The 27067-nt window shown below is 41.9% G+C and overlaps 2 protein-coding genes across 3 annotated transcripts in view; one reads left to right on the top strand and one right to left on the bottom strand.

Annotated features, from left to right (window-relative positions):
• Positions 1 to 3458: 3458 nt before the first annotated feature.
• Positions 3459 to 7635, bottom strand: gdap1 (ganglioside induced differentiation associated protein 1). The gene is made up of 6 exons (XM_080489742.1): positions 7467 to 7635; positions 6667 to 6859; positions 6028 to 6201; positions 5676 to 5770; positions 4542 to 4656; positions 3459 to 4441 (listed from the first exon to the last, which is right to left on the bottom strand). Exons 1-6 carry the CDS (start codon positions 7614 to 7616, stop codon positions 4089 to 4091), a joined length of 1080 nt encoding a protein of 359 aa, XP_080345868.1. The 5' UTR covers positions 7617 to 7635; the 3' UTR covers positions 3459 to 4088.
• Positions 7636 to 9684: 2049 nt separating this feature from the next.
• Positions 9685 to 27067, top strand: part of jph1a (junctophilin 1a) — a 34615-nt gene continuing 17232 nt past the window's right edge. Inside the window, exons 1-3 of one of the 2 annotated variants that reach the window (XM_080488955.1) lie at positions 9685 to 9887; positions 10009 to 10508; positions 12974 to 13742. In XM_080488955.1, coding sequence (XP_080345081.1) covers positions 10130 to 10508; positions 12974 to 13742 — 1148 coding nt within the window. In that variant the 5' untranslated portion in view covers positions 9685 to 9887; positions 10009 to 10129. Of the gene's footprint in view, positions 10509 to 12973; positions 13743 to 27067 lie in introns of both variants that reach the window. The other variant, XM_080488956.1, reaches the window with a different exon arrangement.

Genomic DNA, 27067 nt, shown 5'->3' with positions numbered 1-27067 from the left:
AATCGGCTGTCAGCTTCTGCTGCGTGGGTTTTCTGTTTACCCAGCCTGCCTGTCTGTGACCATCTAACGCAACTCACACATCATCACCCCACTGGCCACTTTCTCTCTCTCTCTCTCTCTCTCTCTCTCTCTCTCTCTCTCTCTCTCTCTCTCTCTCTATTGCAGAGGATTGTTTGTCTTCATATGGAACATAAAGGTCAGCTCTCCCTGTCACCCCGCAGCAGGTCATCCTCATGCAGAGCCACCTTCGCTCGTTTTTGAGGTCACTTTTGTCGTCACTTGTATCACCCAGCATCTTTTATTTTCCGTCCTCCGCTCCCAGCCATCCGTGCAACGCTGTACCGCAGCCTCCACCTCGCTCCTTTCTGGTTGTCTGTCTGTGGGCGTGGGCGTCTGCTGGGGGTTTCCATGCAACTCTGCGTTTCCAAAACAGACACCTGCACGCCCCCACCCGCCTCTCGTTTCTGACACAGACTGAGAAAGAGAAAAGAGAGAGAAAAGAGCTGTGTTCAAAAGAAAGTTTGTGAAGGAAAGGCAGAGGGAGCTGGAGATCCCTTCGAGACAGTGGATTTTGGTTTATTTGAATGGCCACAATGAGAAACATTCAACCCTGTTTAGTGGTCTGAGTGGATGCCAGTCCCCATCTCTAAGGTTGACCAGAAAGGTTTAAAGATGCTCCCAATGGGAATAATTATAATCTACCAGTCGGCATGTCTGAAGCTTTGGTAGGAAGATGCTTCATTTCAAATGCCACATCATCAAGGACGGCAGCCACAGCATGGCGTCTTATTTTTCACGCAGAGTCACTCTCTGCAGAACCTCTGACACTGCTTAGACCTGTCAGGGGAATAGTTACTGAGACGCAGACTTTTGGGGGGGCTGGTGTAGCTTACATGCATACCTTGAAGCTGTCAAACAGCCCTCCACCTCAGCGGTGTTCAAACGGCACTTCTTGCAATTATCCGAAGCATACGGAATCCCAAATCCTGCCCCGCCGAGCTTTCAGAAGGCACAGCTCTCGCTCACAACATGAATAAGTTGCAGCACTGATTCACTGTTGAAAGCATCATGCAGCGTTTCAACCTAATACAGCTTGAATTCTTCCAAACGTGAGGATTGGTGTAAAGTTGCCATCGAATCTGGAGCAGATCTGGACCAAACTCCCTTTTCTTGGTCAGTATCCTCATTCATTCCAGTGAGCCGACTTAAAATTCCACCTTGGTGTTGTAGTTAGTGCTCTCACCAAAAGAGTCCCACCTTGATGTCTGGCTTGGAGGCCCTGAATGTGTGCCGTTTGCTCGTTCTCCCTGCACATGCTGGGTTTCCTCCAGATAATACGGTTTCCTTCCAGTTCAAAAACACACTCTACTACCAGGTACATTGAAAATGTGATCGTTACTTTAAACTCAAACAGGAAACGCAACTGCATTTCAAACAATCCAAATAATTTCACTCTTGCATCTGGCTGAAGTGTCTAGTGATGTTAACTGATACGATTATCAAGTGGATGTTCACTGCAACAAAGAAAGCAGTCACCATTGTTGAGAAGTGAGCTTTTTTTTTTGGTTGGTTCGTTCATCATGAACCACCTGCTTGACTTTAGACGAGTGAATAGCAAGACGTCAACACTAATCATTTCAACCATGTGTGATCACATCCAGGTCCAAAAAGAGGCCCTTCTTGTCAGGAGGCTGAATCACACTTGGCTGCAGATATCTCTTTGATATACAACAGTTGTCCAAAAAAAAGTATTTAACCAAATAGCTCTGTGTTTAAAGGACGTCACCCTGCATGTCGCAAAGAGTTGTCTTATTTGGAAAACACAAGAAATTTGAACCATCCCTGAGTTTACTCGGCAAACCCTTGACTGCTGATTCCTGGTGAGCGCAACAGAGATGAATGTTGCTTATGGAAATACTGCCCTCTAGTGGGTAAAACTCAACCCTTCTTCTATTACTGTAATCATGAAACTGAACAATATATATTTTTTTAGAAACTGCGTCAAGCTGTCTTCACATAATTGTATTGTACAATTTGAAGTCAGCATTCTGTTGACAGAATTAATCAATCTTCAGAGAACGTTATATTCGGTTTCACATCTTCTGTAATCACCATAAAACTGATCTACTCAGCAGCTGACTCCTAAAATCAATAATTTTTATATATGGTTTATATATATGTGCATAATTTGCAATAGAATTCAGCTTCATATACACAGCACGGTGAGCTGCCAGCATCAACAAAGAAGTAGAATACAGTGATGTGTAGATGTGAAACATTTCTAGGCCCTGGCTGTCATGGTGAAAAAGCAGTAAAACATTTTGACCGACACACGGCCAAGTGAAACATCAACAACGCAGCTTTTGATTTTGGCCGCCTGGACGATTTCCTGACACCAAAACTCGGTTTTAAGGCATAAATGAAGTGTTTCGGGTGTGTCACTGCCTTTTCCAAACACGCCATAGACTTGTGACTTTCCATGGAGCACTTGTACAAGTTGTACTTGCAGTTCACAAAATGCTAAGACGGTTTGAAATATGAGTAAGATGTTGTGTTTCTGTTCTGAAATTACCCAATGATTCATCCTGCACACAAATCCACTGACAGATTATTCTGGTTCCACCTCTAATGTCCTTATTGTGCTAAAATAAAACAGAAAAATATGTAAGACCTTTACATAAGACTATGACTCTAGTACCTAAAAATGGCTTTTGTCCGAATGAAGTCATTCTGCTTTCCATTTGAACAAGTACAACTTTCCAAATCTAACACTCTGAGGGGAGCTGATGGTCCTTTGACATCTCGGCCAACATGTGGCTTTAACACGTGTGAGGCCTCTCTCTGACAGCTACACTCGCCCAGCAGCCCTGCGGAGAGTGAAAACAAAGAGCCAGGCCTATGCTGAAAGCTCCAGCTTGTGCCTGCTTTATGTGAGGCCGAGCTCACGTGAGGAGGAGTTTAAAACAAAGCTGAGCATATGTTAAATGTCAGTGTAGCCCTGCTGGCCCTGACTGGACACTCACATCCCTGTAGATGTTGACTTCCAGCCAAACTCTTGGCGATCTGAGTGGTTTTTAGATGTTTGTTTTTTTCCTGTTGAACTTGTTTATACGACATGTGATAGCTTTAATAAATGATGTGTAGTTGTGAATTGCAACTGCATTTGACTGAAAGGAAACACTTTGCGGGTTGTTTGGGAGCCGTTAAATTTCAGACAGATGTTGGACCTGATGGTCCACAAATGCAAATGTGATTCATTTTGAATTGATCATTTACATTCAAACACGAAAACGTGTGCAGCTGTGCTGACCGACAATTATGTTTTGCCAAAAATATTGGCACAGCTTCTATCTGCCTGGGTCAGAGTTAATTTGTCTGACTGAGGGCTAAAAGTGTGCTGTTTCCAAATTTCCCTTCATGCACATATGAAATGAAACCACAACAAAAAAGCACATATGCAAGGTCAACATGTAAGACTCTTAATGACAATTACAGTACACACAAAGACATCGTAATGACTATGTAGATGCTTTTGCACATTTTAAATCTTTCATAATATATCGAAGATGCCTGTTATGTCGGATTTATACATATAATATCTCAATCCTCTCAATTTATTGTGTTGACTTCAGCCTGCTACTACTTATATTGTTATTTTTTTAGGCTTGGTAAAGGAGTGTTATGTTCATCTACAGATTAGAAGGAAAGAATGTATAGTATATTCATTGCAAGAGGCAATCATATCTCTATTATCCGTTTTAGGCCACCCATGTACTGTATGTTAGCATACCGTTCATATCTGTAACCACAGCACATCTTGTCAGTATAGAACCGACCAGATCTTGACCCGCTGATTAAACAGTAATGCAAAACATACAAAATCACAAGTGTGGTCCTTTAAGACTTTGGTGTATAATCCAGCACTCATACATTAACAATGACCAAAAAGCGCAAAATGTGCAACTATGAACATGTCATGTTATTCTTTGATATCTGATTTTAATAGTTTGTTTTATTCTATGTAATTCGACGTGAGACAATTGAAACTAGATTCTCTCCACTTCAGTCCCGAACCTCCTCGTTCCCCCTCAGCTGAACAAAGTCAGCCTCTTCTTCATGTAAAGGAAAGCAAGGTATGTGGCTCCTCCCAGAATGCCTATGAACAGAGTGGTGCCCACGATAACGGGGGCGTTTTTCCTGGCCACGCGAAACGCCACAGGAAGGACGGCGGAGATCAGGATGTTGTTGACGTGGCCCAGCACTCTCCTGAAGGCCGGCCGCTCCACCACGCGCTCATAGTACGTTTCCAAATTGACACGGTTGCCGTTGCCCCAGAAGCGCCGCGAAAGGCCGAGGAACTTCAAGCGGTGCAAGGTGACTGCCAGAGAGACGTCAGCCATGCTGAAGAAGTCGCCACAGAGCCAGTACTGACTTCCTTCTTCTGTCAGAGGAGGAAACGTGAGAAGATGACATGTTGTTCAAAATGCCAAATCGTAGGTTGACTGTAATAATATATCTGCTTGACAGGCTGTTGTGACTACCTGGTGTTTCTTCCACCCTCCTCTGTAGCTCGGTCTCCACCTGGTCCATCACACTCTCCAGCTCATCCAAAAGCTTCTTCAGGTACTTCATGTTGTCGTGGTCAAACAGCTTGGACTACAAAGATAATTGTATATGTTAACAAACCATGCACAATTTACTGGCATCAAGCTGTGTAACACATTGAAATGTTTGTGGTGTTTCATTTTATGCAAATTAAATCCTTCAAAAAAGAAAAAACATGTGGTATGTATCTGAACAAAACCACAACATCCCAAAGCCAATTTTCCAATATGCTGACCAAAGGGACCATTTATTGATACAATAGTGTATGCGACATAATTAGCAGCTTCATGCTATTCAACCACTGAAAATTGCCCAAGCTTACTGTTCTGTCATAAAAATTGCACAATACGTGGGTTGCTTTTACATGGCCAAGTTATTCTATTCTATTCTATGAAACATTTGTACATTTTCCCATTTCACGCTGCAAACATCAAGTAAGCCTGATAAAGAGACTCAACGCTGCCACCCAATGTCTGACAGTGGCATGAATTAAGTCTGACCTTTCAGGGATTTAATATTTTATCTGTTCTACTTTATGTTTCCTGCCTATTTATAGACACATTAAGGGATTTTAAAGATTATAGAATAAATCTTTCTTTTAGTGCATTCGGATGCTTGAGTTATCATCTTTTTGCCAAATTTACTACATTTTTTTTCAGATTTGTTAATAAGTTGGGTGAGTAGATATACAGCGTGTCTATAACAAATAGGAAGTAAATGTTGTTTTTGTCTTTACATGAGGTTTATATACTAGATAAAATTACTTTCCTATTCTTGCTCCAAGGATCCACCTCAACAGGCTCAGTCCTTTCCTTGGTATTTGAGCTTGCGTTCTGCTGTCTTATGTTTGAAAATCTTTATGTACAGATGTTTTAGGGTAAATTCATTTGATTTAACTTTGTGTCAGAAAACTGTCTCAAACAAATCCTGGAAAAGACGAGACTTTGAAAGACGAGTTTGCTGATTTGGATGTTTTAAGTTTTCTTCGTAATACGAGGTGTGAATGGGTCAAGAAGGTTAGATACTTTTCTTGAATATTGGTCCTTGCAGGGAAGAGTGAGAAATCTTACTTTCAGTCGCCTCTGTTTTGCAATGTAAGCATCTTTAAGCTCTGGATTCTGCTCTGCCAGTTTCTTGAGCTCAGTCTGTGTGTTCCCGATCTGTGCTGTCACATAACAAAAAAAAGGCACACTGTGAATTTCAATATTACATCTGTAATGAAATATCAAATATTGCATATCTACTCCAATCCAACTTTGAAGTAAAATTTTAATTTCTTTTCGAAATACATCCACATGAAATGAACAATGACAAACGTAGAAACAAGTATCAGAGAAGGCATGATGTCCTATGTAAACAACAGACACACACTATAAAGCCTGCAAACACAACTGGGCTACTATCCATCCGAAGTCGTCTTACTTCGTATGCATGTAGCAGCATATGCAGGTATGTGTGAGTCCACGGTAATCTCAGGGTGGAGGATGCAGCCATGAGTGTAGGCATCCATCTGTAGCGAGTCCAGCAGCTCTCTATAGTGTTGCACTCTGTGATAGTATGTACTCCCCTCCTCAGGAACCAGCTTGAGAGTCCCTTCTGAAAACCAAGCAATCATAAAATACAGCAGCGGTTTTAATTTGCTGCTTTGCATTTGAAGAGTCTTTCACTTCCCAGATGATACAAAAGGCGGTGACAGTGGAGGTTTCTACTGAAAACAAGACAGGGATCTAGTAAGATTAATCACTGTACATTACACATTGGGAGTGTTCAGGAGTTTATTTAAAAACAGGTCTATGCTTACCAGTTTTCAGTCTTTTACGGTCGACTTGATGAAGACTATTTGAACATGGAGCAGTGTCAACCAAGAGAAAATCAAAAGCAAATGGAAAAAATAAGACATGCACGACACAAAACGCAGCAAACAAGAGAAGAAACATGAACTGTCCCTCCGAGAATGGTTGAACACTAATCAAGGAATTACTCTCCATCAGCTTGACGGTGCATTATGCACGTGCAGATCTGAGGAAGAGCAACAACTGGCTTCACTTAATTTATTCTCACCGTCATTGAAGTTTTGCTCCAGGTAGTCCATGATCTGTATGGGGTCGCAGAAGACGTTGTCATCATGGACGAGGACCGGCACCTCGCCTGTGGGATTCAGACGCATGAACCACGGCTCATTGTGTTCACTGAGAGGCAAGCTCACGTCGTACTCCTCACAGTGCAAGCCTTTCTCTGCTATGGCCAGACGTACCTGAAAAACATTCAAGTACAGCTTTTCTGAGTCGAGTTCGTCTGTTCTGTGTGAGGTGGTATTTCTCCAGATTCTCTGGTTTCCTCCCACAATCTAAAAACATGCATTTGAGGCTAATTGATGACTCCAGACCAGACCCCCATATATATATATATATATATATATATATATATATATATATATATATATATATATATATATATATATATATGGGGGTCTGGTCTGGAGTATATATATATATATATATATATATATATATATATATATATATATATATATATATATATATATATATATATATGCCAGAAAACCTAAAAACACAAAGTAATTGGAATGATTAGAAACACAACAATGTCTGGAGGGCTGAACGCCGCCTCCATCGAATGAGTTGGGTTAATATTGATCTACACGTTTGTAATCCGCATGCACTTAACCGTTCACATGGTGCATTACTATGTATGCATTAGTAATAATGTCTTGTTTTGTGAGTGTTCTTGATGACGCTGAACCCGCCCATGTCCGTGCCGTGGAGCTGTGTACAGCAATTAACGGCGCGCCGGGAGCTGTCCACCGAGCTGCGGTGCTGAAACCGCTTCACTTCGCTCACCTTCTGGGAGTTGAAGGACTGCGTCCAGTGATAGAGCGTCAGCTTGGACGCGCATTGTTTTGCGACTTGCAGATGTGGATCTTGCCCCGTGTGGCTGTCTAAAAGTGCAGCTTTCTCCTCCTGGATGTCAGAGGAGCTTTCCGACGCCATTTCATCGGTTGGTGTTTTAGCGGACGGGCGAGGAGGACAGCTCGGCGCGTCACGCCCGAGGAGAAGCTCCCCCCTCTGGCTCGGAGTGCAACATGAAAGGAATATTCTTATTTTTCATTATTTCATTTATGTTTGAAATGTAACCCCAACATATTGTTCACTTATTGTCACCATTTGAACCTTTACGGTTTTCTTGTCTTCACCTACAGCAAATTGTTGATTATGAACTAAATCTTAAAATGCCAATATAATCATTCATAAACAGGCTGCCAAGTCGCAGGGAACAGAGGCAAGGCAAAACTATTTCCCTAGCACCATTCAGAAACAAAGCAATTCACTGTGCTTTGCAAGGACATTACGGAAATACAGAATCTGAAGTGATTGGGATTATGTAATACACTTACAAGAAGAAAAAGAAGATTAAATACAGCATCAGCTTTGCTAAGATAAATGTAATAAAATAAGCAAAATTTATCGTTTAATGGAAAGCCTGAGCAAAATAGTGTGTTAGCGGTCCTCATGCAGAACGTTCATTCCACAGGTGAAGAGCGAATAGGAACTAAAACTGCTTCACCTTGTTTGCTTTGGACTCTGAGGGCACTGAGTAAACCTCTTCTTGAGGACAGCAGGGGTCTGAATGTTCTGTATTCTACAAGTAAATCTTAGATGCATTTAGGCCAAAGACCATTCAAAGCTTTATAAGAAGTGAGACTTTGAAGTCAATCCCTTGACACACATTAATTGAAATATATAAAACGTGCTGATTGTGCCAATATATCTCCAAATTATTCGACTGAGTGGTTGTCTGTACTGGTAAATAAGAAAATATCCAAGATGAAGCTTCTTTGCAAAGGTAAATTGAAAGCAAAATAATCCTGATCTTTTGTATTTGCCCACTGATTAGTATAAAACATTATGACAAATGTAACCAATCCAGGCATATATTAAGACAGTCTGTTGCACAAAATATAGAATTGACTGCTTTGAGGAGAAGCTCATTTGTCATCTGTTCATTGAGATTTTAAAGCATCTGTATCTTCTTTCAGTGGGCAGCAAGACGAACAGGCGATGTCAAGTTACAGCCAGTCTTTTTTTGTTGTCAGTAGTAGTCTTTTTATAATGTGCTCTGCCACCCTCAACTCACTCCACGTCCTTCCTGTTCTCACTGTGCATTTGGAGAACAGCAGTGTTTCATAATACCAGCTTATAATAATAGAAATCACAGTGGGACAGAGGAATCTGGACCCCCTCTCTTGGAAAGATAGACAAATGTCCCCACTAATAAACCAAATCAAATCAAATTCTCAGTGTTACTTTCTGACAAATAGGCAGACATATGCAAATAGTAAGCAAGCCCAGGAATGTATCAGCTTATTAAGTAACAACTATAATTATCAACAAAAAAAAGATGTGATCAGCCAGTTCAACAGAACATTTCCTTGATTTACGTTACCAAGTACATATGCAATGATTGCATTATTCCAGCAGATGTCGCTGTTACCTATAACCTTTAACACTGGAGCCGCCTGATCTGGAAAACGAGATTTTGTTTATGGTGTCTTTGATTTTATGTAATTTGATGCTAGTTCTTACAAACTCAAGCAAATAAAACCGTATACATGCTTTGATTATTACAGGCTGTCAGATGCTCTGAGACGATAGCTTGATTTATTTTACACGTGTTTGCCAAATGGCCAGAATAAACTTGCACCATCTGTAAGCAGTGGCGAAAAAACTAAACAAAAAAACAACCTGACATAGCTTCTACCTGTATGAAATAAGTAATTCGTGGAATTTATGATCCTCTAAAATGAGTGTAGAGTCAAATGAAATGCAATAGGTGTTAATAATACAATAAAAATCTGTCTTCAAAACATTTATAGTTGCATCATGGGGCTGTCCTCACATAAATTGTGAGAGTAACGTAAGATAAGTTATTATGTAATATGGACATGGACGCAATGAAAGACTAAAAATGGTACTATGGGTTTAATGGTATGTTGTGGTGATGATGAGAGGATTTACATCTGATGTAAAAGAGAGAGAGAGAGAGAGAGAGAGAGAGAGAGAGAGAGAGAGAGAGAGAGAGAGAGAGAGAGAGAGAGAGAGAGAGAGAGGAAAGTGGGAGGTCCCTGTGCCGTGACGTGAGGATTGGCCCAGTGCCTTTCTTCAGCAGGGTCTCGGTACCTCTCTCTCTCTCTCCCTCTGTGATCAGTGGGTGAGAGGGGGGAGACGAGCAACACACAGCGGAGAATCCAGCGTGCGCCTCCGGTAAATGACGCCCACCATTCATACCTTTACGCTTACCATTACGCATGCCTTTTGGATTGCATGTCGGTGTCTGGAAGTGTCAAGTCCACCACCCTCACCCTCCTATTTTCTGCCCATCTAGTCACCATCCTGTTGGCTCATCCTTTCATCACACCACCGGTCCTGGATCCCACCGCCTCGGTCCTGGAGACGCCTGAGTCTGCTGCAGCGCACGATAGGCTTTATTTCCAGCCTTTATCTGAATGACGGGCGGAAGGTTTGACTTCGACGACGGCGGCACTTACTGCGGGGGGTGGGAGGATGGCAAAGCCCACGGACACGGCATCTGCACCGGACCCAAGGGCCAGGGCGAGTATGCCGGGTCCTGGTCGCACGGCTTTGAGATAGTGGGTGTCTACACCTGGCCCAGCGGGAATACCTACAAGGGCTACTGGTCCCAGGGGAAGCGACATGGGCTCGGCGTGGAGAATAAAGGAAAGTGGATCTATCGGGGGGAGTGGAGTCATGGGTTTAAGGGTCGTTACGGCGTCCGGCAGAGCCACAGCACACCTGCGAGGTACGACGGCACCTGGAGCAACGGGCTGCAGGACGGATACGGGATCGAAACCTACGGTGATGGCGGTAAGGAAACGGGCTTTCTCGGCTTGTTGAGCGTGTGTGTCGCTTTAACTGCCTATGACTGGTGGTGTGTTATGTAGCTTGTGTTTGTGTAGGATGCTCAGATTCAAACTGAGGGAGGCTAATGATAATAATACCTCTGAATCTGCATCTCACAGGGTAACGCTGAGATTGCGCACTGCGCTTTCCGTCATTTGCACCAGCATCTTCCCGTTTTTTCTTTCTTTTTAAAAAACTGTATCCAATTTAAGTTAAAGCCCCCCCCCCCCCCTTTTTTTTTTTTATTTCAGCCATATCATATTTGGCAACTACCAGTTGCTCCTCATATGACAGTGGGAGGGGAGTGACTCCTCCTCAGTGGCACCATGCCTTCTGGAGAAGGAGCTTGGGAATTAGGAGTCAATTTAAAGCTTCACTCTCACCTTCTTCAACACCCAGACTCTTTGGAAGGGTGTGCATAGCTTTTAAGAATAAACGAGGCTGCTAAACTCAAGTACTTCCTATTGAGCATTTATCCAATTATTTAAAACTCAAACTTTGATCCATCAATGATCAATACGTGCAAAAGGAAACACTATGGAACTTTCTGAAACTGAGAAGTCACCAAGACCCCATAGCTTTCATCCCTCTAATGATTGGATTTTCCACAGATTGTGTTTATCTAAAGACCTGTGTCTGATGACAGACAAACAGACCAGGCAGCATCAAAGAAAAGCAGCACTTGGCAGTGCTTCAGTGAGGCTTTTGTGTCTTACACGCAGCTTACATACAACCCTTTGTTGTTATAAAACATCCACGTCTTTGAGTCATTTATGAGCATCGTCTCTACTAACAGAGGCCTTATGGTGCGGAATAAATACCTCACATATGATGGATACAGATTGCTGGGCTTGGGAAATCAGCTGATCCTAGAGGATCTACAGAACATCTGGCCGTCTGACCCTGCAGCATGCTGATAACTTGATCTGCAGGGTCACCAAATTGAACTACAGCACGGAGCCAGCCTGTTAATCTCACACTGTTTATCCATCTAAACTCCTGCGCAAGCCAGAGTATCATTTTCTGTTAGAATCTGACCATTATGACTTTATTTCATTGTGTTGGCCAACTCGATTCAAGCGATGGATTAGCAGGCCTTTCTTGTTATTAGATTTGGGGTTGTAATGCAATGCTTTGAAGAAGCTACAGTAGGCCAGCGCCTGCTCATTGCGCTCAGCAGCACCAAATGGGATTAATGAAGAATTTTTCTCATTATGTGACTCATAGCAATTCCCTGCCGTCAGAGACAAACGGATGGTGGCGAATGCGCCTACTGTCAGTGTGGGAGTTGGTGGCCGCCTGAAAATAGGCTCCTAGCTAAATGATTCACATTCATCCCCAGTGATCCTCAGTATCAGTACCTTAATCAAATCTCTGTGATTGAGTTAACTGTGCTCACAATCCCACATCTGAGTAGAAGGAGAGAAAACATTTCATTAGCCGTCATACCCCTGGACCCTGACGGCGTGGCTCCTCTGTTTTCCCATATGCAATGCGGTCTCAAGAAGTTTGTGCTGATGTAGGAATATCTCCCTTTCAAAAAAAAATGCAAAGTGTACAACAGACGAAACAAAAGAGACTTTATGTGAACAGATGTAAATTGATAAATACAATACTCGTAGCAAAAAATGTTACCTTGGTGTGGGTGATCATTTTTGGTGACAAAATCCTATTTTACTCTACTGTATAAAATACCATTTTATAAATTTTTGTGTTGATAGTTTGTAGACGTCTGTCTAAACATCAAGTAAGACACAATACGCATACAGCTCGTTTAATACATTCTTGGTTCTTAAATCCATTGTGAGGCTCTTTCAGATTAAAAGAACAGATGCAATGTTTCAAAGAAAGTGAGGACTGCATTAGTGGCGAGGATTGGGCCACTGGAGAACCTGGACAGGTTGCCAGTACATAACAGAACAACTACTCAGAAACACGCAATTACTCTTTGTGTCCTCACAAGAGGAATCAAAATTCACCAATTCACTTAACAAGCATGTCTTTGGGTCATAGGAAGTCATCCAAAACACGTGAGAGACCTCTGAAATCACATAGAAAACATGTAAACTCAGGGTAGCTTTACAGTATCTCCTGCAGTATTTTCAGATATAAAACAATGGTGGGGTATTTACATTGTAATCACACATATCGAGTCAATTTATACAATGTGTGTTACAAGACAAACACGTGGGGCCTAAAGAGAGTAATGGCAATAAAAATACGAACGAGAATGTGAAAATGTTTTTGATTATTGTTAAAAATGGCATAATTTGTATTCAATATTGTAGAACATGACATTTTTTCTTCAGAAATTGCTGTTTTGTTCAGATTTCATTTTGAATGGTTTAGTAAAGGTTTGAGAGAGTGGATAAAGTTATCCTTACAGTAAAGTATTGTGGCTCACTGATCTATGTCTACATGCTCCTCAGGTACCTATCAGGGCCAGTGGATGGGCGGGATGCGACATGGGTATGGTGTGCGCCAGAGCGTTCCTTACGGCATGGCCACTGTCATACGTTCCCCACTCCGTACATCCATGGCCTCCCTGCGCTCTGAGCAGAGCAACGGCACGGTGCTCCAGGACCTCTCCTCCCCCGCAGACACGCCGACCGGCACCCGCGGCGGCTTCGTCCTCAACTTCCACTCAGACAGCGAGGTTGTGACCGGCAAGAAGAAGGGCCTGTTCCGCCGGGGCTCGCTCTTTGGCAGCCTGCGACAGCTGCGCAAGTCTGACTCTCGGACCTCAATCTCCAGCAAGCGCAGCTCAGCGAGAAGCGATGCCACCATGAGCCGCATCAGCTCCAGCGACGCCAACTCTACCATATCCATCGGTGACGGCGAGCTGCCGGATGAGGACCTACCTCTGGAGGACCATGTGGATGCCACCACAACTGAAACCTACATGGGGGAGTGGAAGAATGATAAGCGCAACGGATTTGGTGTATCAGAGAGATCCAACGGGATGAAGTATGAAGGAGAATGGCTTAACAACAAGCGCCATGGTTATGGCTGCACAGTTTTCCCAGATGGCACCAAAGAAGAGGGAAAGTACAAAAATAACGTGCTGGTGCGTGGAATAAGAAAGCAGTTGATTCCTCTTAAGAACCCCAAAACCAAAGAGAAGGTAGATCGTGCTGTGGAGGGAGCACAGAGGGCGGCAGCCATTGCAAGGAGTAAAGTGGAAATAGCAGCATCCAGGTACCGTGTTTATGTGTGTCCTTCTCTACTGTTTGTGCATGCAGGTGTATACTATGTAAACACAAAAAGAAAAGATGAGGCAAACATCCCCAGGCACTCCTTTCTGCTTCTAAGTGAAGAGTGGCAGCAGTCCTGTATAACAGATATTTCCCCCGACTGATTGAAGGTTCAGTCTTTTGTATGGGGCGTCTCATGCCAACTGCTCTGACCTTTATATATCATCCGCGGTGAAGGCTTTTGTGAAACCAGTGTGGTCATCCCTGGAAAAGGTTCTGCTTCTATTCTCTGCCCATGTCTTTCATTCCCAGGGAGAAGGGGTCAGGCATCTTGTGCGTTTATGTGTGTGCGTTGTAGGCATGATTTGTGTATCAGTGAGTTCATGTGGAGAAGCCGTATATCCATACCTGCACCTAAGCCAAGTGCGTCTCGTGTGCCCAGTAACGATGACTGCCCCTCCCACCCGCCTCCTGCCAAGCGCTGCTCTGATGTGGTATCTACTCTTTAACAGGTGGATGAGAGGTGACCTTTGTATTTAAAGCCTCCCTCCTTCTGGGACACAGTTCGGGGTGTGCAGCATCGCTTTGACATCCTCTGCTTCCATTGCATCAGTGAATTATTAGACTGAAGACGGAGTGGATGCGTACAAGCTGTGAAAAGGTCCCTCTCTGCAATCATACACGTTTCTATTTTTTATTTTTTTTAAATGCTCTCACTCAATCAAGAGGTGCATATGAATTTGCATGCAACGCGACAAGTAAACAATAGTTTTATTTCTATTATCCTAACAATTCAAACTCTTGAAAGAAAATGCTTCCAACTATAAACAATGAGTTACTCCACTTGAAGGATTTTTTTATTTAGTTTTTTAAGCTAATTTAGGATGTTAGGTTGCAAAATATTGCATTTTCCGGGTTTAAGGAGGTTAAACGTCTAAATCGGGGGGTCAAATATGAAGCTCGTGGGCCAAAACTCATCTGATTGAGGGTTTAATCTGGTCCTTTTGGTATCCTTGCAACATGTAAAAGTAAGAAAGAAGACATAAAAGCTGCAGAAATACTATTTTCTGAATGGGCATTAGCAAATATAATCTAACATTAATTCATATACAATATGCTGTTTGTGCAAGTCTTACACTAAAACTAAGGAAACACTTTTGAGTTAAAATGAGTTATAGATAAAATAAAATGAGTTTAAGATTACAACTGGTAGTACACTTATTTCAATGTGGAATTGTTTGTTACCAGACTTCTGGGTAAGCTGTCTAGCAATTGTCCAGAAAATTTAGTCACAGGCAGAAATGCCAGAGTTATTACAGCCTCCCAGTCTGTGATCTTTGAAAGTTTGAACCAAAGATCCCCCTTCTTCTTCAGTAAATATTGAGATCTTTTTCAAGTTATTTAACTGTAACCTTATCAGTTTTGCACTGAGCTGGAAAATACTCAAATCACCACCTTTTGAGATTATTTTGGTTATTTTCTTTACTTTTTTAGGGGGGCTGTATTACATTTAATCATTATTTAAAGATTCTAAATAATTGGAACCATTTACAACAATGTATTTTAACTGATATAATAAAGGGAATAAGACAACATATGGGGAGTCTTTTGCAACGAAATTACATCCAGTTATTCAAGGAAACTCAGTAATAGCAGTCTATGCATAGCAGGATTTATGGTTTTATTGTCATAGCCAGACATTCTTTTATAATACAATATCTCCTCTGGCAAACAGAAACAGAAAAGGCTTTAGTTTGCAGATTTCCAGGATATAAGATACAGATTACATAAGGTGGATTTAACATGTTCTGTATTAAAGCTCGGTCTACGGCTTGCTCTCCGGATGAGTCTGATGATATTATAGGTCTTCATCTTTACCAGTGAAGGCCAATAAGCTAAACCTACTGGGAAAAGAATAAAAGAGGATTATGATATGAAAGAAATAGCCATCTGATATCTACTAGGTCGTGCATTTGAGCAATAATTTACAGGAGGAGAGGCATGACCTATTGCATAGCGCTGGAGCAACAACAGTGAAAGGTTTCAGACTGTTATAAAGTGTTTATGGCTGCAAACAAGGATCCCCCGAAGAGAGGAAGTGATCAAATTACTGGATGCATGCCGCTCCATCATGTGCTGCCGGGCATCTGAAAACAAGCTCCTGACTGAAATCAAGATCTTATCTTTTTGTTGTTTCTCTCCAAGAGTGCGTTTGTGTTATACACGGCCAGCATTGCAGACTGCCGTTGTCGTAAGTTTGTTATGTAAGTCTCATTATACAGTACGGTGCATGGCAAAAGATGCACTCGTATCGATCCCGTTCTAGTCACATGACTCCCTGTCTTTGAATGTGGAGCAGTGGATCCACAGGGAATGAGAGGATGGGGAAATGGCTCTGGCAGAAGAGACAGAAAGGGAAATAAATTGAAATGAGGAAATCAAGGGATGAAGGCTGATTGAATACAATTGGAGACGCGGCGAATCTGCTGAGCGAGTCGCTTCTGAGGAGTCTGGAGTGGACAGAAATGAAAAAAGAGCATAATGAAAAAGGGCAGAGAGAGGACACCGCCACCCCTCCCTCGGTGGATTACTGTACTGAAGAGCTAGTCCATCAGCCTCTGGGATGGAGCTGATGACCTCACGCCCATGATCAGCCAATCAATAGAGAGGAAGTGTGATGAAGTGGAGTGGAGTCCTGTGTCATGTGTCATAAACCTCATTCATAGTTGTTGTCCTGAATTTCATCCCTGTAAAACAGCTTTCTAGTCACATTTCTTTCAGTATGTCCACTTGTGTTTGGGTGGTGTCTGTGAACTAAGATAAGTGACTGTTTGTGCCACCGAAAAGTTTACTAAGTCATGATGCCTCTCTAATAAATCATTTTGTAACGCATCGGCAGTTTAGGTGTCTCGGCACCTCAGTGGTTTGTCAGTGCAGACACTGTGTAATCTACTGTAATGGCCTTTGGTACACGCGAGCTGCCTGCCTCAACTTTCCCTTCCAATGCTATCTCCTAAAAGCAGAAGTGTCGAAATGACCTTACAGAAGCTGCAAAGTAAGGAAACACAATAATGCCCGCCTATTAGTTTAATTAGGCACACTGCCTGGGAAAGATTTGACAAAAATGTCCTGACAGACCTGCTAAAAAGTCAAATGCATGCATGGACAACTGCTTTGAATGTTCTTTTTGATAGCACTGTTTGCTATTTAGCTGTAGTGAAAGGTTAACCAGCACTGAATGTGCTGGAGGGATATTTATTTGATGCCTGTTTTTCTTTATGGCTATCTACAAAAAGCTGTGAGTGAGGTACCCATTTATACCTGTGGTGTGTTTATTGCTCTGCTGCCTTCACTTTTCCATGTTATCTCTGCACATTTGAGTTTTTACATTATATCGCATTGGTTTTATTGATCATCCAGCTCCGGGTTTCTAGGAGTTTTGCAAAATTTTGTTGCAAGATTGAATCAGATCAGTGACTTCTTAACTTTCTCCCAGAGCAAGTTTAACCTCTCTCCTATCTCCGAGCTTTGGCCAACCGTATGATGTCAACATGAACAAAAGACGAGTCCATTTCAAGTTGTTTCGAGTTTTTCTCTCAGCCTTGTCTTTGCAAAACTACAAGACAAATGTCAATGAAATCCAATTGTATTTGTATATTTTCAATTGCAATATGGTAATTTTACACCACTCGACATTTCAATGCAATGCAGAAAATAACCCAAACTATCCCACCGGCAAGAAAGAAAACGCCAGATTTGGAACCACCAGATGTGGCAGCAAGTTTCCTCAACCAGTTTGCATAGAAAGTAAAATGACTGATGTGCGGTGGTGAGGTGGGGCAGTGGCTGACATGTTCACCCTGTGACTGCCTGGCTTCTTTCCCAGATACTCCCTCTCCCTTTTCATCCAGAAACATGCTTGTTAGGTTATTTGGTGACTCTAAATTTGCTGCATATTGACATCAAGCAAAGTATTTCTCCCTTTGAAGCAAAGCACATTGTTAGATAGCCTAAGGTTTGAGGGCGACGGACTCCGAGGCCGTTTTTCAGTCATTATGTGGTCAATCCTGCAGAGTTCCCAAAATGATGATATTTTCAAGCTTTCAATAAAGAAATATAAGTTTGGTAAACCACAACAAAATATCTTTTTCAGTTCAGCCACTAACTTTAACTACTTTAACTTTAACTACTATATGAAAGCAATAGTACATATTTTAATTGCTACTTGCCTTGAAGACTGTTTAAGGTGCATTACCTTTATGTGCCTAAAATATCCAAAGATGATTCCAAAAGTACCTATTTATAAAGTTATTCAAAATATATACAGATTATGTTTTATGACATTGAAGAATCTTGCATATTATGAAACCCCAAAGTTAAAAAATTAAATTTGAGCACAAATATCTACATTTTCTGTAACATTATGCATTTATTCTAAAAAAGTAGTCATGGATGTTAGAGCTTTATTTTAAAAGTGTGCACCAATGACACAAAACGGGGCTTTCTTTTCCTTTTTACACAGGTCGGGGGTAATCAGTTGGTTTCAAATTATGATTTAATGAACATACATTATTGTGATGACTAACAAGCATTTTGCAGCAAGTAAATTTACTTTAAATCTGACTGTAAAGAGGGAAGCATTCAATCATTGCTCCTGGTCTGAAAGTAAAACGTGCAAATGTTGATGATGTTTGTAAATCATTTGTAGCTTATTTGACTGTGCTTGCTTAGCTTGTTAAACAGTCGGGCTAAAAACACAACATATTATGAAGAAAGCAAAAAAAAATTAAATTTACTTTGCAACTTTTAGAGCTATTGCCAAGTAATGTGCCAAGATAATATATGTAAGTAAAAGTGGCTGCATTTATTAGCAGAAAAAATGTAATGTACATGTAAGTACCAGTATCCATTTCATCCCTCTCTGTCACACACATTTCTATCTATATGCATTCACCTAATCAGACCCCAGCTATCACCACACACCTCACACACACATGCACACATACACACACACACACACACTGACTGTATGTGTTTTTGTCAGAGTACATGCAGTGTGAGCTACTCTACTAGTGTGTCAGCAGTGAGGACTGCCTAAATAAGGCAAGGCATCAGTTGGCTTATCAGCACCAGCCAGGAATATATACCCGTCCCACCACTGATATAGCAGCCTGCCATCTCACTCACACGATCATCTCTCCCAAATGTGTGTGTGTGTGTGTGTGTGTGTGTGTGTGTGTGTGTGTGTGTGTGTGTGTGTGTGTGTGTGTGTGTGTGTGTGTGTGTGTGTGTGTGTGTGTGTGTGTGTGTGTGTGTGTGTGTGTGTGTGTGTGTGTGTGTGTGTGTGTGTGTGTGTGTGTGTGTGTGTGTGTGTGTGTTTTCATACGGTTATAAACGAGAGAAAACGAGCGTAAAAGAATGGGTGACCCTGTCCGTCTGCTTGGGCGTGAGAGATCAGATAAGATGACGAGTATTTTGAAAAGAGAAGAGAGAAAAAAAATGTCCGCCAAGCATACGGTGCGTTTGTTGTCCAAGGATGTTTGTTTATCGCCTGCTGTGTGATGACCTCAGCCACTCACCACCTGCCCCCTTTTTTTTGGGGTGGGGGGGGGAGTTATAGATCAGCATGTGAACAGAATAATCCTGGCCCCCTGCACATCATGGCTTCTATCTTGGCTGTGCCTTATCAGCAGTGTCTTGTCTGGCTTCAAATAGGAGCACAGGTGCAGCCGGCTTACATGTGTTTCTGTGCATGCGTGTCTTTGAGCTCACTGCTCTTACGGAAGCTTTCACACTTTCCAGAAGCATGTCCCTTTAAGTCGTGGCAATGTGTACAGTAGCAACGAGGCACGGAGCGTACAGTGACAGTAACTGCGCAAAGGACTGCCAGCAATCAGAATCACGAGGCAAGAGTAAAGTAAGCCACATCATACAGTATATTTATCCCCCGAGAAGCAGCGACTGGCCTCATGGCAATGTGATGGTGTGACATCATGCAGGGCTCTTTTTCTTCTGCTGACAATCAAATCCTTGTGTACAAGCGCAGATGAAATAACTGGGCACATGGCCTTTGAATTATCTATATATCATCATCATTGATGACCGGAGTCACTGCCAGCTCGTACATATGAAGGAGCTATAAATAATAAAGCTGATGCATGCATCAAGAGCGAGATGAGGAGATTTCAGACGACCCACACTTCAATCAAATGACATCGTGTAATGCAGTCTTATTCTGTCTTTACCACGTTGCCATCATATGAAGTCAGACGTCAGTGACCATGGAAGTCAAAATATTGTCATAAGAGAAGCCTGACCCTTCACGGCCACTAGTTATGGCTGGTTGAAATGATTATGTCAGTGTTAATAAGGTTGTGTGCTTATATTCATGCAGGGGCTGCGATTTGTGACGAAACCTTATTGGTCCAAAGCGTTCCACTTTTGAGTTGTATTTTTGTAGCTGTGAGTCAATGTAAAAAGCAAATCTAATTATAGTAAATTCAAACCTTCTACAAATGTAAAGTAAAATGAGTTAGGTACTTAAATGCAGCAGCCTGCCTTAACATACTGTATGTCTGGATGGGTTACAACTATAAACCCATTTGATGCTAATCAGTGGATATACATGAAGGAAAATGCCCAATAAATCTAAAAGATTGTATGACTGGTATGACAATTGCAATTCTATATATAAGGATCTACTCAAGTCAAAGTAAAGAACACAGCTGATGATTGTTTTGATGGCTCCATCCATCTGATTTATTCAACCCAGAGTCACAGTACACAGAGGCCGAGGACAACGACTCCATCACAGGGCAAACGGAGAGACACAAAAACCATATAAACAATGTAAAAAAGTCACCTAAGTCACTTTTTTAATCATTTTGTAAAGAATATTTCCATCCTCGCATGTGATAAAGAGGACATGCAGGAGGAAGATATAAAGCATCATCCCATCACACTCTGTATTTGTGTTTCATATCAGAGCTAATGTGTGTAAATTAAATTCAAAATTAGTTGAGTGCATGTCGAACAATCTTATTTATGTCAATTTACTTGCATTCAGCCTGGACAAGCAATTGTGTAGTCCTGTGCGGTTGCTTTTTTACGTCTGCAGAGTAACCTGTGGGGTGTAATCAGGGTAGTGTTGAAGGAGACTCGTAGTGTAGAATTTGGAAGTCAAGAGCTTTTTTTACGTGTGTGAAAGGAAAAAAAGAGATCTTCAGAGTGAGAGTTGAAAGCTGTTTTTTTTTTTTGCTCACTGCTTCTTTCTTAATATTTTTCCTCCGGTGGGAGACAGTGGGAGGGAGTGAAAGGAAGATTTTTTGGTAAAAAAAATCAATGCAGCCTCCAGGATGAGGAATTTATACAACTTCTCTGCACCATGAAGGTAGATTTTAACAAGAGGAGCAGGAGGACTATAGCTATACAGTGTCTAAATTAAGAGTGGGGGGCGGCGGGGGGACTAAATTTGCTGACTTATAGGCACACTGTGAGAAGGCTTTGTTCTGGAGAGAGTGGAGAACTGTGGGAAATAAATGTGTGTGTGTGTGTGTGTGTGTGTGTGTGTGTGTGTGTGTGTGTGTGTGTGTGTGTGTGTGTGTGTGTGTGTGTGTGTGTGTGTGTGTGTGTGTGTGTGTGTGTGTGTGTGTGTGTGTGTGTGTGTGTGTGTGTGTGTGTGTGGAGCCCCGGGATTGCGTTTCACATACATGCCGAAACTGCGTGGCTGTGACTCGCAATCTTCTCTGAGAATGGCACGTATTTCTGAAGCTTCTGGAGAAAGACTGGGATGAGTCAGCCAGGCAGGCGTGCGAGCAGAAGGGAGGAGCCATGGGGAGTCCTTGGCTGTTGTTGAGAGGTTAACTCGAGCACCGGTTCACCTGCAATCATAAAGAAATCATGAGGAGTCCATGTACAGCTGGTTTTACACATCCCTCCCTTTCCTCTTTACCTATTTCTGTTCATAATTTATTTCTGTCCCATCCGCATGCGCTGCATCTTGTGGTTTCCTCCCTTCTCCGTGCTAATTGTGTGTGTAACCAAGGCTAATGACAGTCGGGCTCAGTGGAGTGAGTTAAGTGTTGTATAAGACATACTGATGTGCGGAAATAAACAGTTTTTCTCTTCAATAAAGCGAGCGATATCTCCAAGGATTCCTCTCTGTGCGGGTTCAAGTGAATTTGCAAACCCCCTGAGAGTTTCCCTGTGAGAGGACAAAAATATTATGGAAAGACGTCAATGCAAAGTGCCGTGCACAGCTTTACACATTACCCATGTCGTTTTTCACATGCATTTTTAATAAGATGAGAATGATTGCACAAGTCTGTCAATAAGAAACATTTGATACATAAACACGTCTATGTTTGTGGGGAATATGTTGCAGGAAAAAAAAAAACATTTACTGTGTTGTGTCAGTGCACCAAGTTACAGGTTAATATCCATCATTTTATCCAATCTGCAGCCAATTTTAGCAGACGACAGGTGAAGGCATGCTAGATCCTGGACAGGTCACCAGTCTATCACACGACAAACACACAGAACGAAAAGCAAACACTCACATTTGCACTGATTGCCAATTTATTGTTGCTAACTTGCCAAAAATGCATGTTTTGGGATTTTTAAGAAAATCCATACGGAAAGATAACAGATGTCACAGATATCGCAAGTTTTGAGGGAGCGTGTAATTGGCATGCTTACTGCAGGAATGTCCACCAGGGGTGTTGCCCGTGAATTGAAGGTTCATTTCTCTACCATAAGCCGTCTCCAAAGGCGTTTCAGAGAATTTGCCAGTACATCCAACCGGCCTCACAACCACAGACCAGGTGTAACCACACCAGCCCAGGACCTCCACATCCAGCTTGTTCACCTCTATGATGGTCTGAGACCAGCCACCCGGACAGCTGCTGCAACAATCGGTTTCCAAAACCAAAGAATTTCTCCACAAACTGTCAGAAACCGTCTCAGGGAAGCTCATCTGCATGCTCGTTGTCCTCATCGGGGTCTCCACCTGACTGCAGTTCGTCGTCGTAACCGACTTGAGTGGGCAAATGCTCACATCCGATGAAGAATGTGCGTCTGGCACGTTGGAGAGGTGTTCTCTTCACGGATGAATCCCGGTTTTCACTGTTCAGGGCAGATGGCAGACAGCGTGCGTGGCGCCGTGTGGGTGAGCGGTTCGCTGATGTCAACGTTGTGGATGGAGTGGCCCATGGTGGCGGTGGGGTTATGGTATGAGCAGGCGTATGTTATGGACATCGAACACGGGTGCATTTTATTGATTCCATTTTGAATGCACAGAGATACCGTGGCAAGATCCTGAGGGCCATTGTTGTGCCATTTATCCACGACCATCACCTAATGTTGCAGCATGATAATGCACGGCCCCATGTTGCAAGGATCTGTACACAATTCTGAAAACCCCCACATGTTTGGGATGCTCTGGATCGGCACATACGACAGCGTGTTCCAGTTCCTGCCAATATCCAGCAACTTCGCACAGCAATTGAAGAGGAGCGGACCAACATTCCACAGGCCACAATCAACAACCTGATCAACTCTATGCAGAGGAGATGCGTTGCACTGCGTGAAGCAAATGGTGGTCACACCAGATACTGACTGGTTTTCTGCAGCATTCGTGCAGTAAATGACAGACTTAAAAATTCAACTGAAACTAGAATATTTGACATTTATTTATTAAAGAGTGTATTACAATGATGCACAAAGGCATTCCAATAATATCAGAAAGCTTTGTTGATAGACGGTATGGCAAAATCTCAGATTCATAAAGTCCTTTTGTTGTTCTATTTTGCCTCTAATCTAACAATGATTAGAAAAACAATTTCTGCTGTTTTAAAATATTATACTTCAAGATACTGTATTTTCTCATTCTCATGATTCACAAACTGAAAATATGAAAACTAAATCCATTTTTCTACCTATCTAACATTTCTACCTATTGTTATTGTTACTACTATTGTCCGTACCTGCTGCCCCGGCCTGTGGATGTTCCCCTCTAAATCTGTCCAGCCTCTCTGATTGGCTGGCTAGGCTGCTTTTGCTCCAGATGTTCACGGATTGGATTATGGAATTATCACTTTTGTTGTTGAGTCCGAGTATTGCTTTCCCACAGATACACTCTCCTCATGAAGGCTGCAACGACTGCTGTTATCACATGTACTGTGTGTGTGTGTGTGTGTGGGGGGGGGGGGGTTCTAAAAATTACTTTGCAAAGAAGACTTTTTGTCAAGTCTGCTGTCATTTCCTCTTCTAATCCCTTTGACCTTTGATTAAGCCGACCATGACCTATGTACCCTATCACTGTATAAATGTCTTTTTTCATTATTCGCTGACTTTGTTGTGATGAAGCTGAATGACATGGTGGAGCTTGCATCACAACTTTTTTTCTTTTTTTTTCTGCTGTGAGCAGATGCAACCTAATGCTAATGCTTCTTTTGGCTTTGCACTGAGACGGAAATTGATGGTTTGTGTGTGTGTGTGTGTGTGTGTGTGTGTGTGTGTGTGTGTGTGTGTGTGTGTGTGTGTGTGTGTGTGTGTGTGTGTGTGTGTGTGTGTGTGTGTGTGTGTGTGTGTGTCTGTGTGTGTGTGTGCACAGAGTGGGGTGAATAGTGGCAGGAGATTGGAAGAGAGAGCACAGACCATAATTAAAACTATTCCTTAAGCTCAAGTGGTTGCCAGGCGATGTGACCTTTACTCGCACAGGTTGAGCGTCGGATGCTGAGCCTCGTAGTTAAATGAGACACACTGCGGAGTGGCTGTTTGTTGTATCCCTCTGTATCCGCGTTGTCTTTTTTTTTTAAAAAATGTTTTATAAGCCAACTCTCAAACCTTTCATCTCTCAAGTTCACTTGGTCCAGATTAGAAAATGGTTGGTGTTCCTCTGATGTATACAGTCGACTATAAACTGTGTTCGTTCATTTGCTAAATTCATTAATACACACCAGATGCCTGGTTGGACAGCTTGCTGAAGTGTCTCTGCTGGTTGCCATGGTTACCGTTTAACCACCGTCATCGTCACTGTGTCAGCCATTTGTTGATTTTCTTCATACAGTAGCCTAGTGAAGAGGCGCTGTTAGTTGAGCACCATGTTTATTCATCCTTGAAGGCTTGTGCAACATGTCTGTTCCCAGCCAGAGATTAGCAGCAGATTTATAGACTCTTATCATCGGGCCGAACTCCGCGAGGTTGTTTTAATGTAATGATGTAAGAGCACTTTCATGCATGTTCTTTATTTACACTCATTCCCTGATTCCCGGTAGGCCTCAATACAGCACATCACAGTAATTGTCCTTTCAACGTGTGTCATGAAGATTTGATGTGTGCGCCTGAGTGTATATATTACAGCTGACACAGTCGTTTGCATGAGAGGTTGCTCATTTCAATAAGGTGTGCGCTGCTTTTGCATAAATATATGTTTGCATGTGTTTGAGAGGTCTGGGTATGTTCTGGGTACATTTGCATTGGATTCTGCATACGTGCTCTTGACACAATCTCAGTTTAGGTTTGAAAAATAATGGATATTTGTCTGTAATTAGGTTTATCAGTTATTCAATAATTCTTAAAAAAAAAAAGTCTATATGTTCGATTTGTCAGGATCTCTTTATGTGGATAAAATTCAACAGTCATAAATATGTTTTCATTTTGGTAGAACCACCTGAGGCTCTTCAAATCGGCAGGAGTGCTTCATCTTAAGAGGAAGAAATTAAGCAACAGCTTTACAGAGGGACTCTTTGTCTTGCAGGCTTAAAAGCAGGTGATTGTCAACCTGTTGAACATTTTCTTCACAGAAGGCTTCGTCTGCTCTGAAGTCAGTAAATTAGTTTTGCTCATGAAAACTACCCCAGAAAGTTACACTTTTCAGAATGAAGACTCCCACTTTTGTATATTCTTGACAGTGCGTCGGCAAGTGTTTGTCTTCACTGTAATGTCAGAGTTTAATGAAATGATAATCTCGCATCATTCATATCATTTTAAAATGACTGTGTTCTAAATATTGGCTTAAGTTTTAGTAACTGTCTAATAATGATCCTCATTTCTGTTGAAACGGACTACATATGAATAAATTTAGTGCACAAATATGAATGATATGTGGAGTCTGTAAAATCATCATCAGTGGATAAGATAGTTTCTTCCCCAAAAGTTAGTATTTATGCAGTTGGTCCAAGAGCTAGAGAGTATTGAAATAGTTCAATAGCTTAATCTTACTTTAGTTTAGATTTTACATACATTTTTATTAACATTCTAAAGTGTAATGACAAATGCATTGTCCCCTCACTAGTGAGTATTTAGTAAGTTGTACATGAGTTTTCACAATTACATCAAAATAACGCTGAAAAAGCACAAATTGATAATTAAAGGTTGTTTTCCATTTCAAATTGATTGAATAAAAGATACAGAATGAGCTACTTTTGTGCTGCACTGAACAAATTGGTTAAATTTGACAATGCAAGTCATCTCAAATAGATTGGAAATTTGTGAGGATATTAAATTCTAACTCCACAATTGACTTTCCTCACATGATAGAAGTCCTTTTGTGAGAAATCACAATATCCGTGTTTCTAGCTGGAGAATGACTTATCGTTGACCATAATACCCCACCCATCCAGGCTCCAAGACATCAAACCGCGGTTGTTTCCGCAGGTTGAACGTTTTAGCCCGTGTGACTCCCTCCCTCTCAGTGTCATTAGCTGTATCAGCTGTGGCCATGTTTCACTCGCAGTGTTGACACAAAGAGCGCTGAGCTGAAGTCTGAATCCCTGCCATTGCCCTTCACCAAAACCAGAGGGATCATCTCAGCCGAGGATTCAGTGTCGCTCTCTCAACACACCACAGGGCTCATATCGGAGCATAAGAAAGCTCTGAAAATGTACCACAAACGCACATGCAGATTTGCATTATGTCGGAGGGGAAATGTACCATACATCCGTGCTGAAAACGTTCTGGTCACACATGCCTGCGAGGTGCATGTATTTTTGGTCTCTTGGGAGGTTTCAGTGCAGGACTCCTATGTAGAAAACACCAGTGAGAGATTAGATCTGTTTGTAATCCACAGACAAAATGTTTTGGGATTTTTATTTTTATTTTTTTCACTGTTTAATCAAAACTGGTTCCACTGTTTCTTCTTCCCAGAAAACAGTCTGGCTTTTAGAAAACATTTTTAATCTGTCTCTACCTGCCAGGCTCACTTCTGTATGAGCGATCCAAAGAAAAGAATGGATGTTGACGTTAAGGCGCACTTTATGAATACATCTTCATGTATAGGAACGAATACTAATTTGCTTTGTTATAAGTTTAATCCACTGTCATACCAAA

Source organism: Lipophrys pholis (assembly GCF_963383615.2).
Source record: "Lipophrys pholis genome assembly, chromosome: 20".
Taxonomy (NCBI): domain Eukaryota; kingdom Metazoa; phylum Chordata; class Actinopteri; order Blenniiformes; family Blenniidae; genus Lipophrys; species Lipophrys pholis.
Note: the sequence above shows the minus strand (reverse complement) of the source record. Positions and strands in the feature narration are given on the sequence as shown.

Bases quoted from the DNA above. Each gene is read 5' to 3' on its own strand.
- gdap1 (XM_080489742.1), bottom strand. From the start codon at position 7,616: ATGGCGTCGGAAAGCTCCTCTGACATCCAGGAGGAGAAAGCTGCACTT. The intron at 6,860-7,466 runs GTGAGCGAAGTG...AATGTTTTTCAG, and splicing joins AGTCCTTCAACTCCCAGAAG to GTACGTCTGGCCATAGCAGA. The intron at 4,657-5,675 runs GTAAGATTTCTC...TTATCTTTGTAG, and splicing joins CAAAACAGAGGCGACTGAAA to TCCAAGCTGTTTGACCACGA.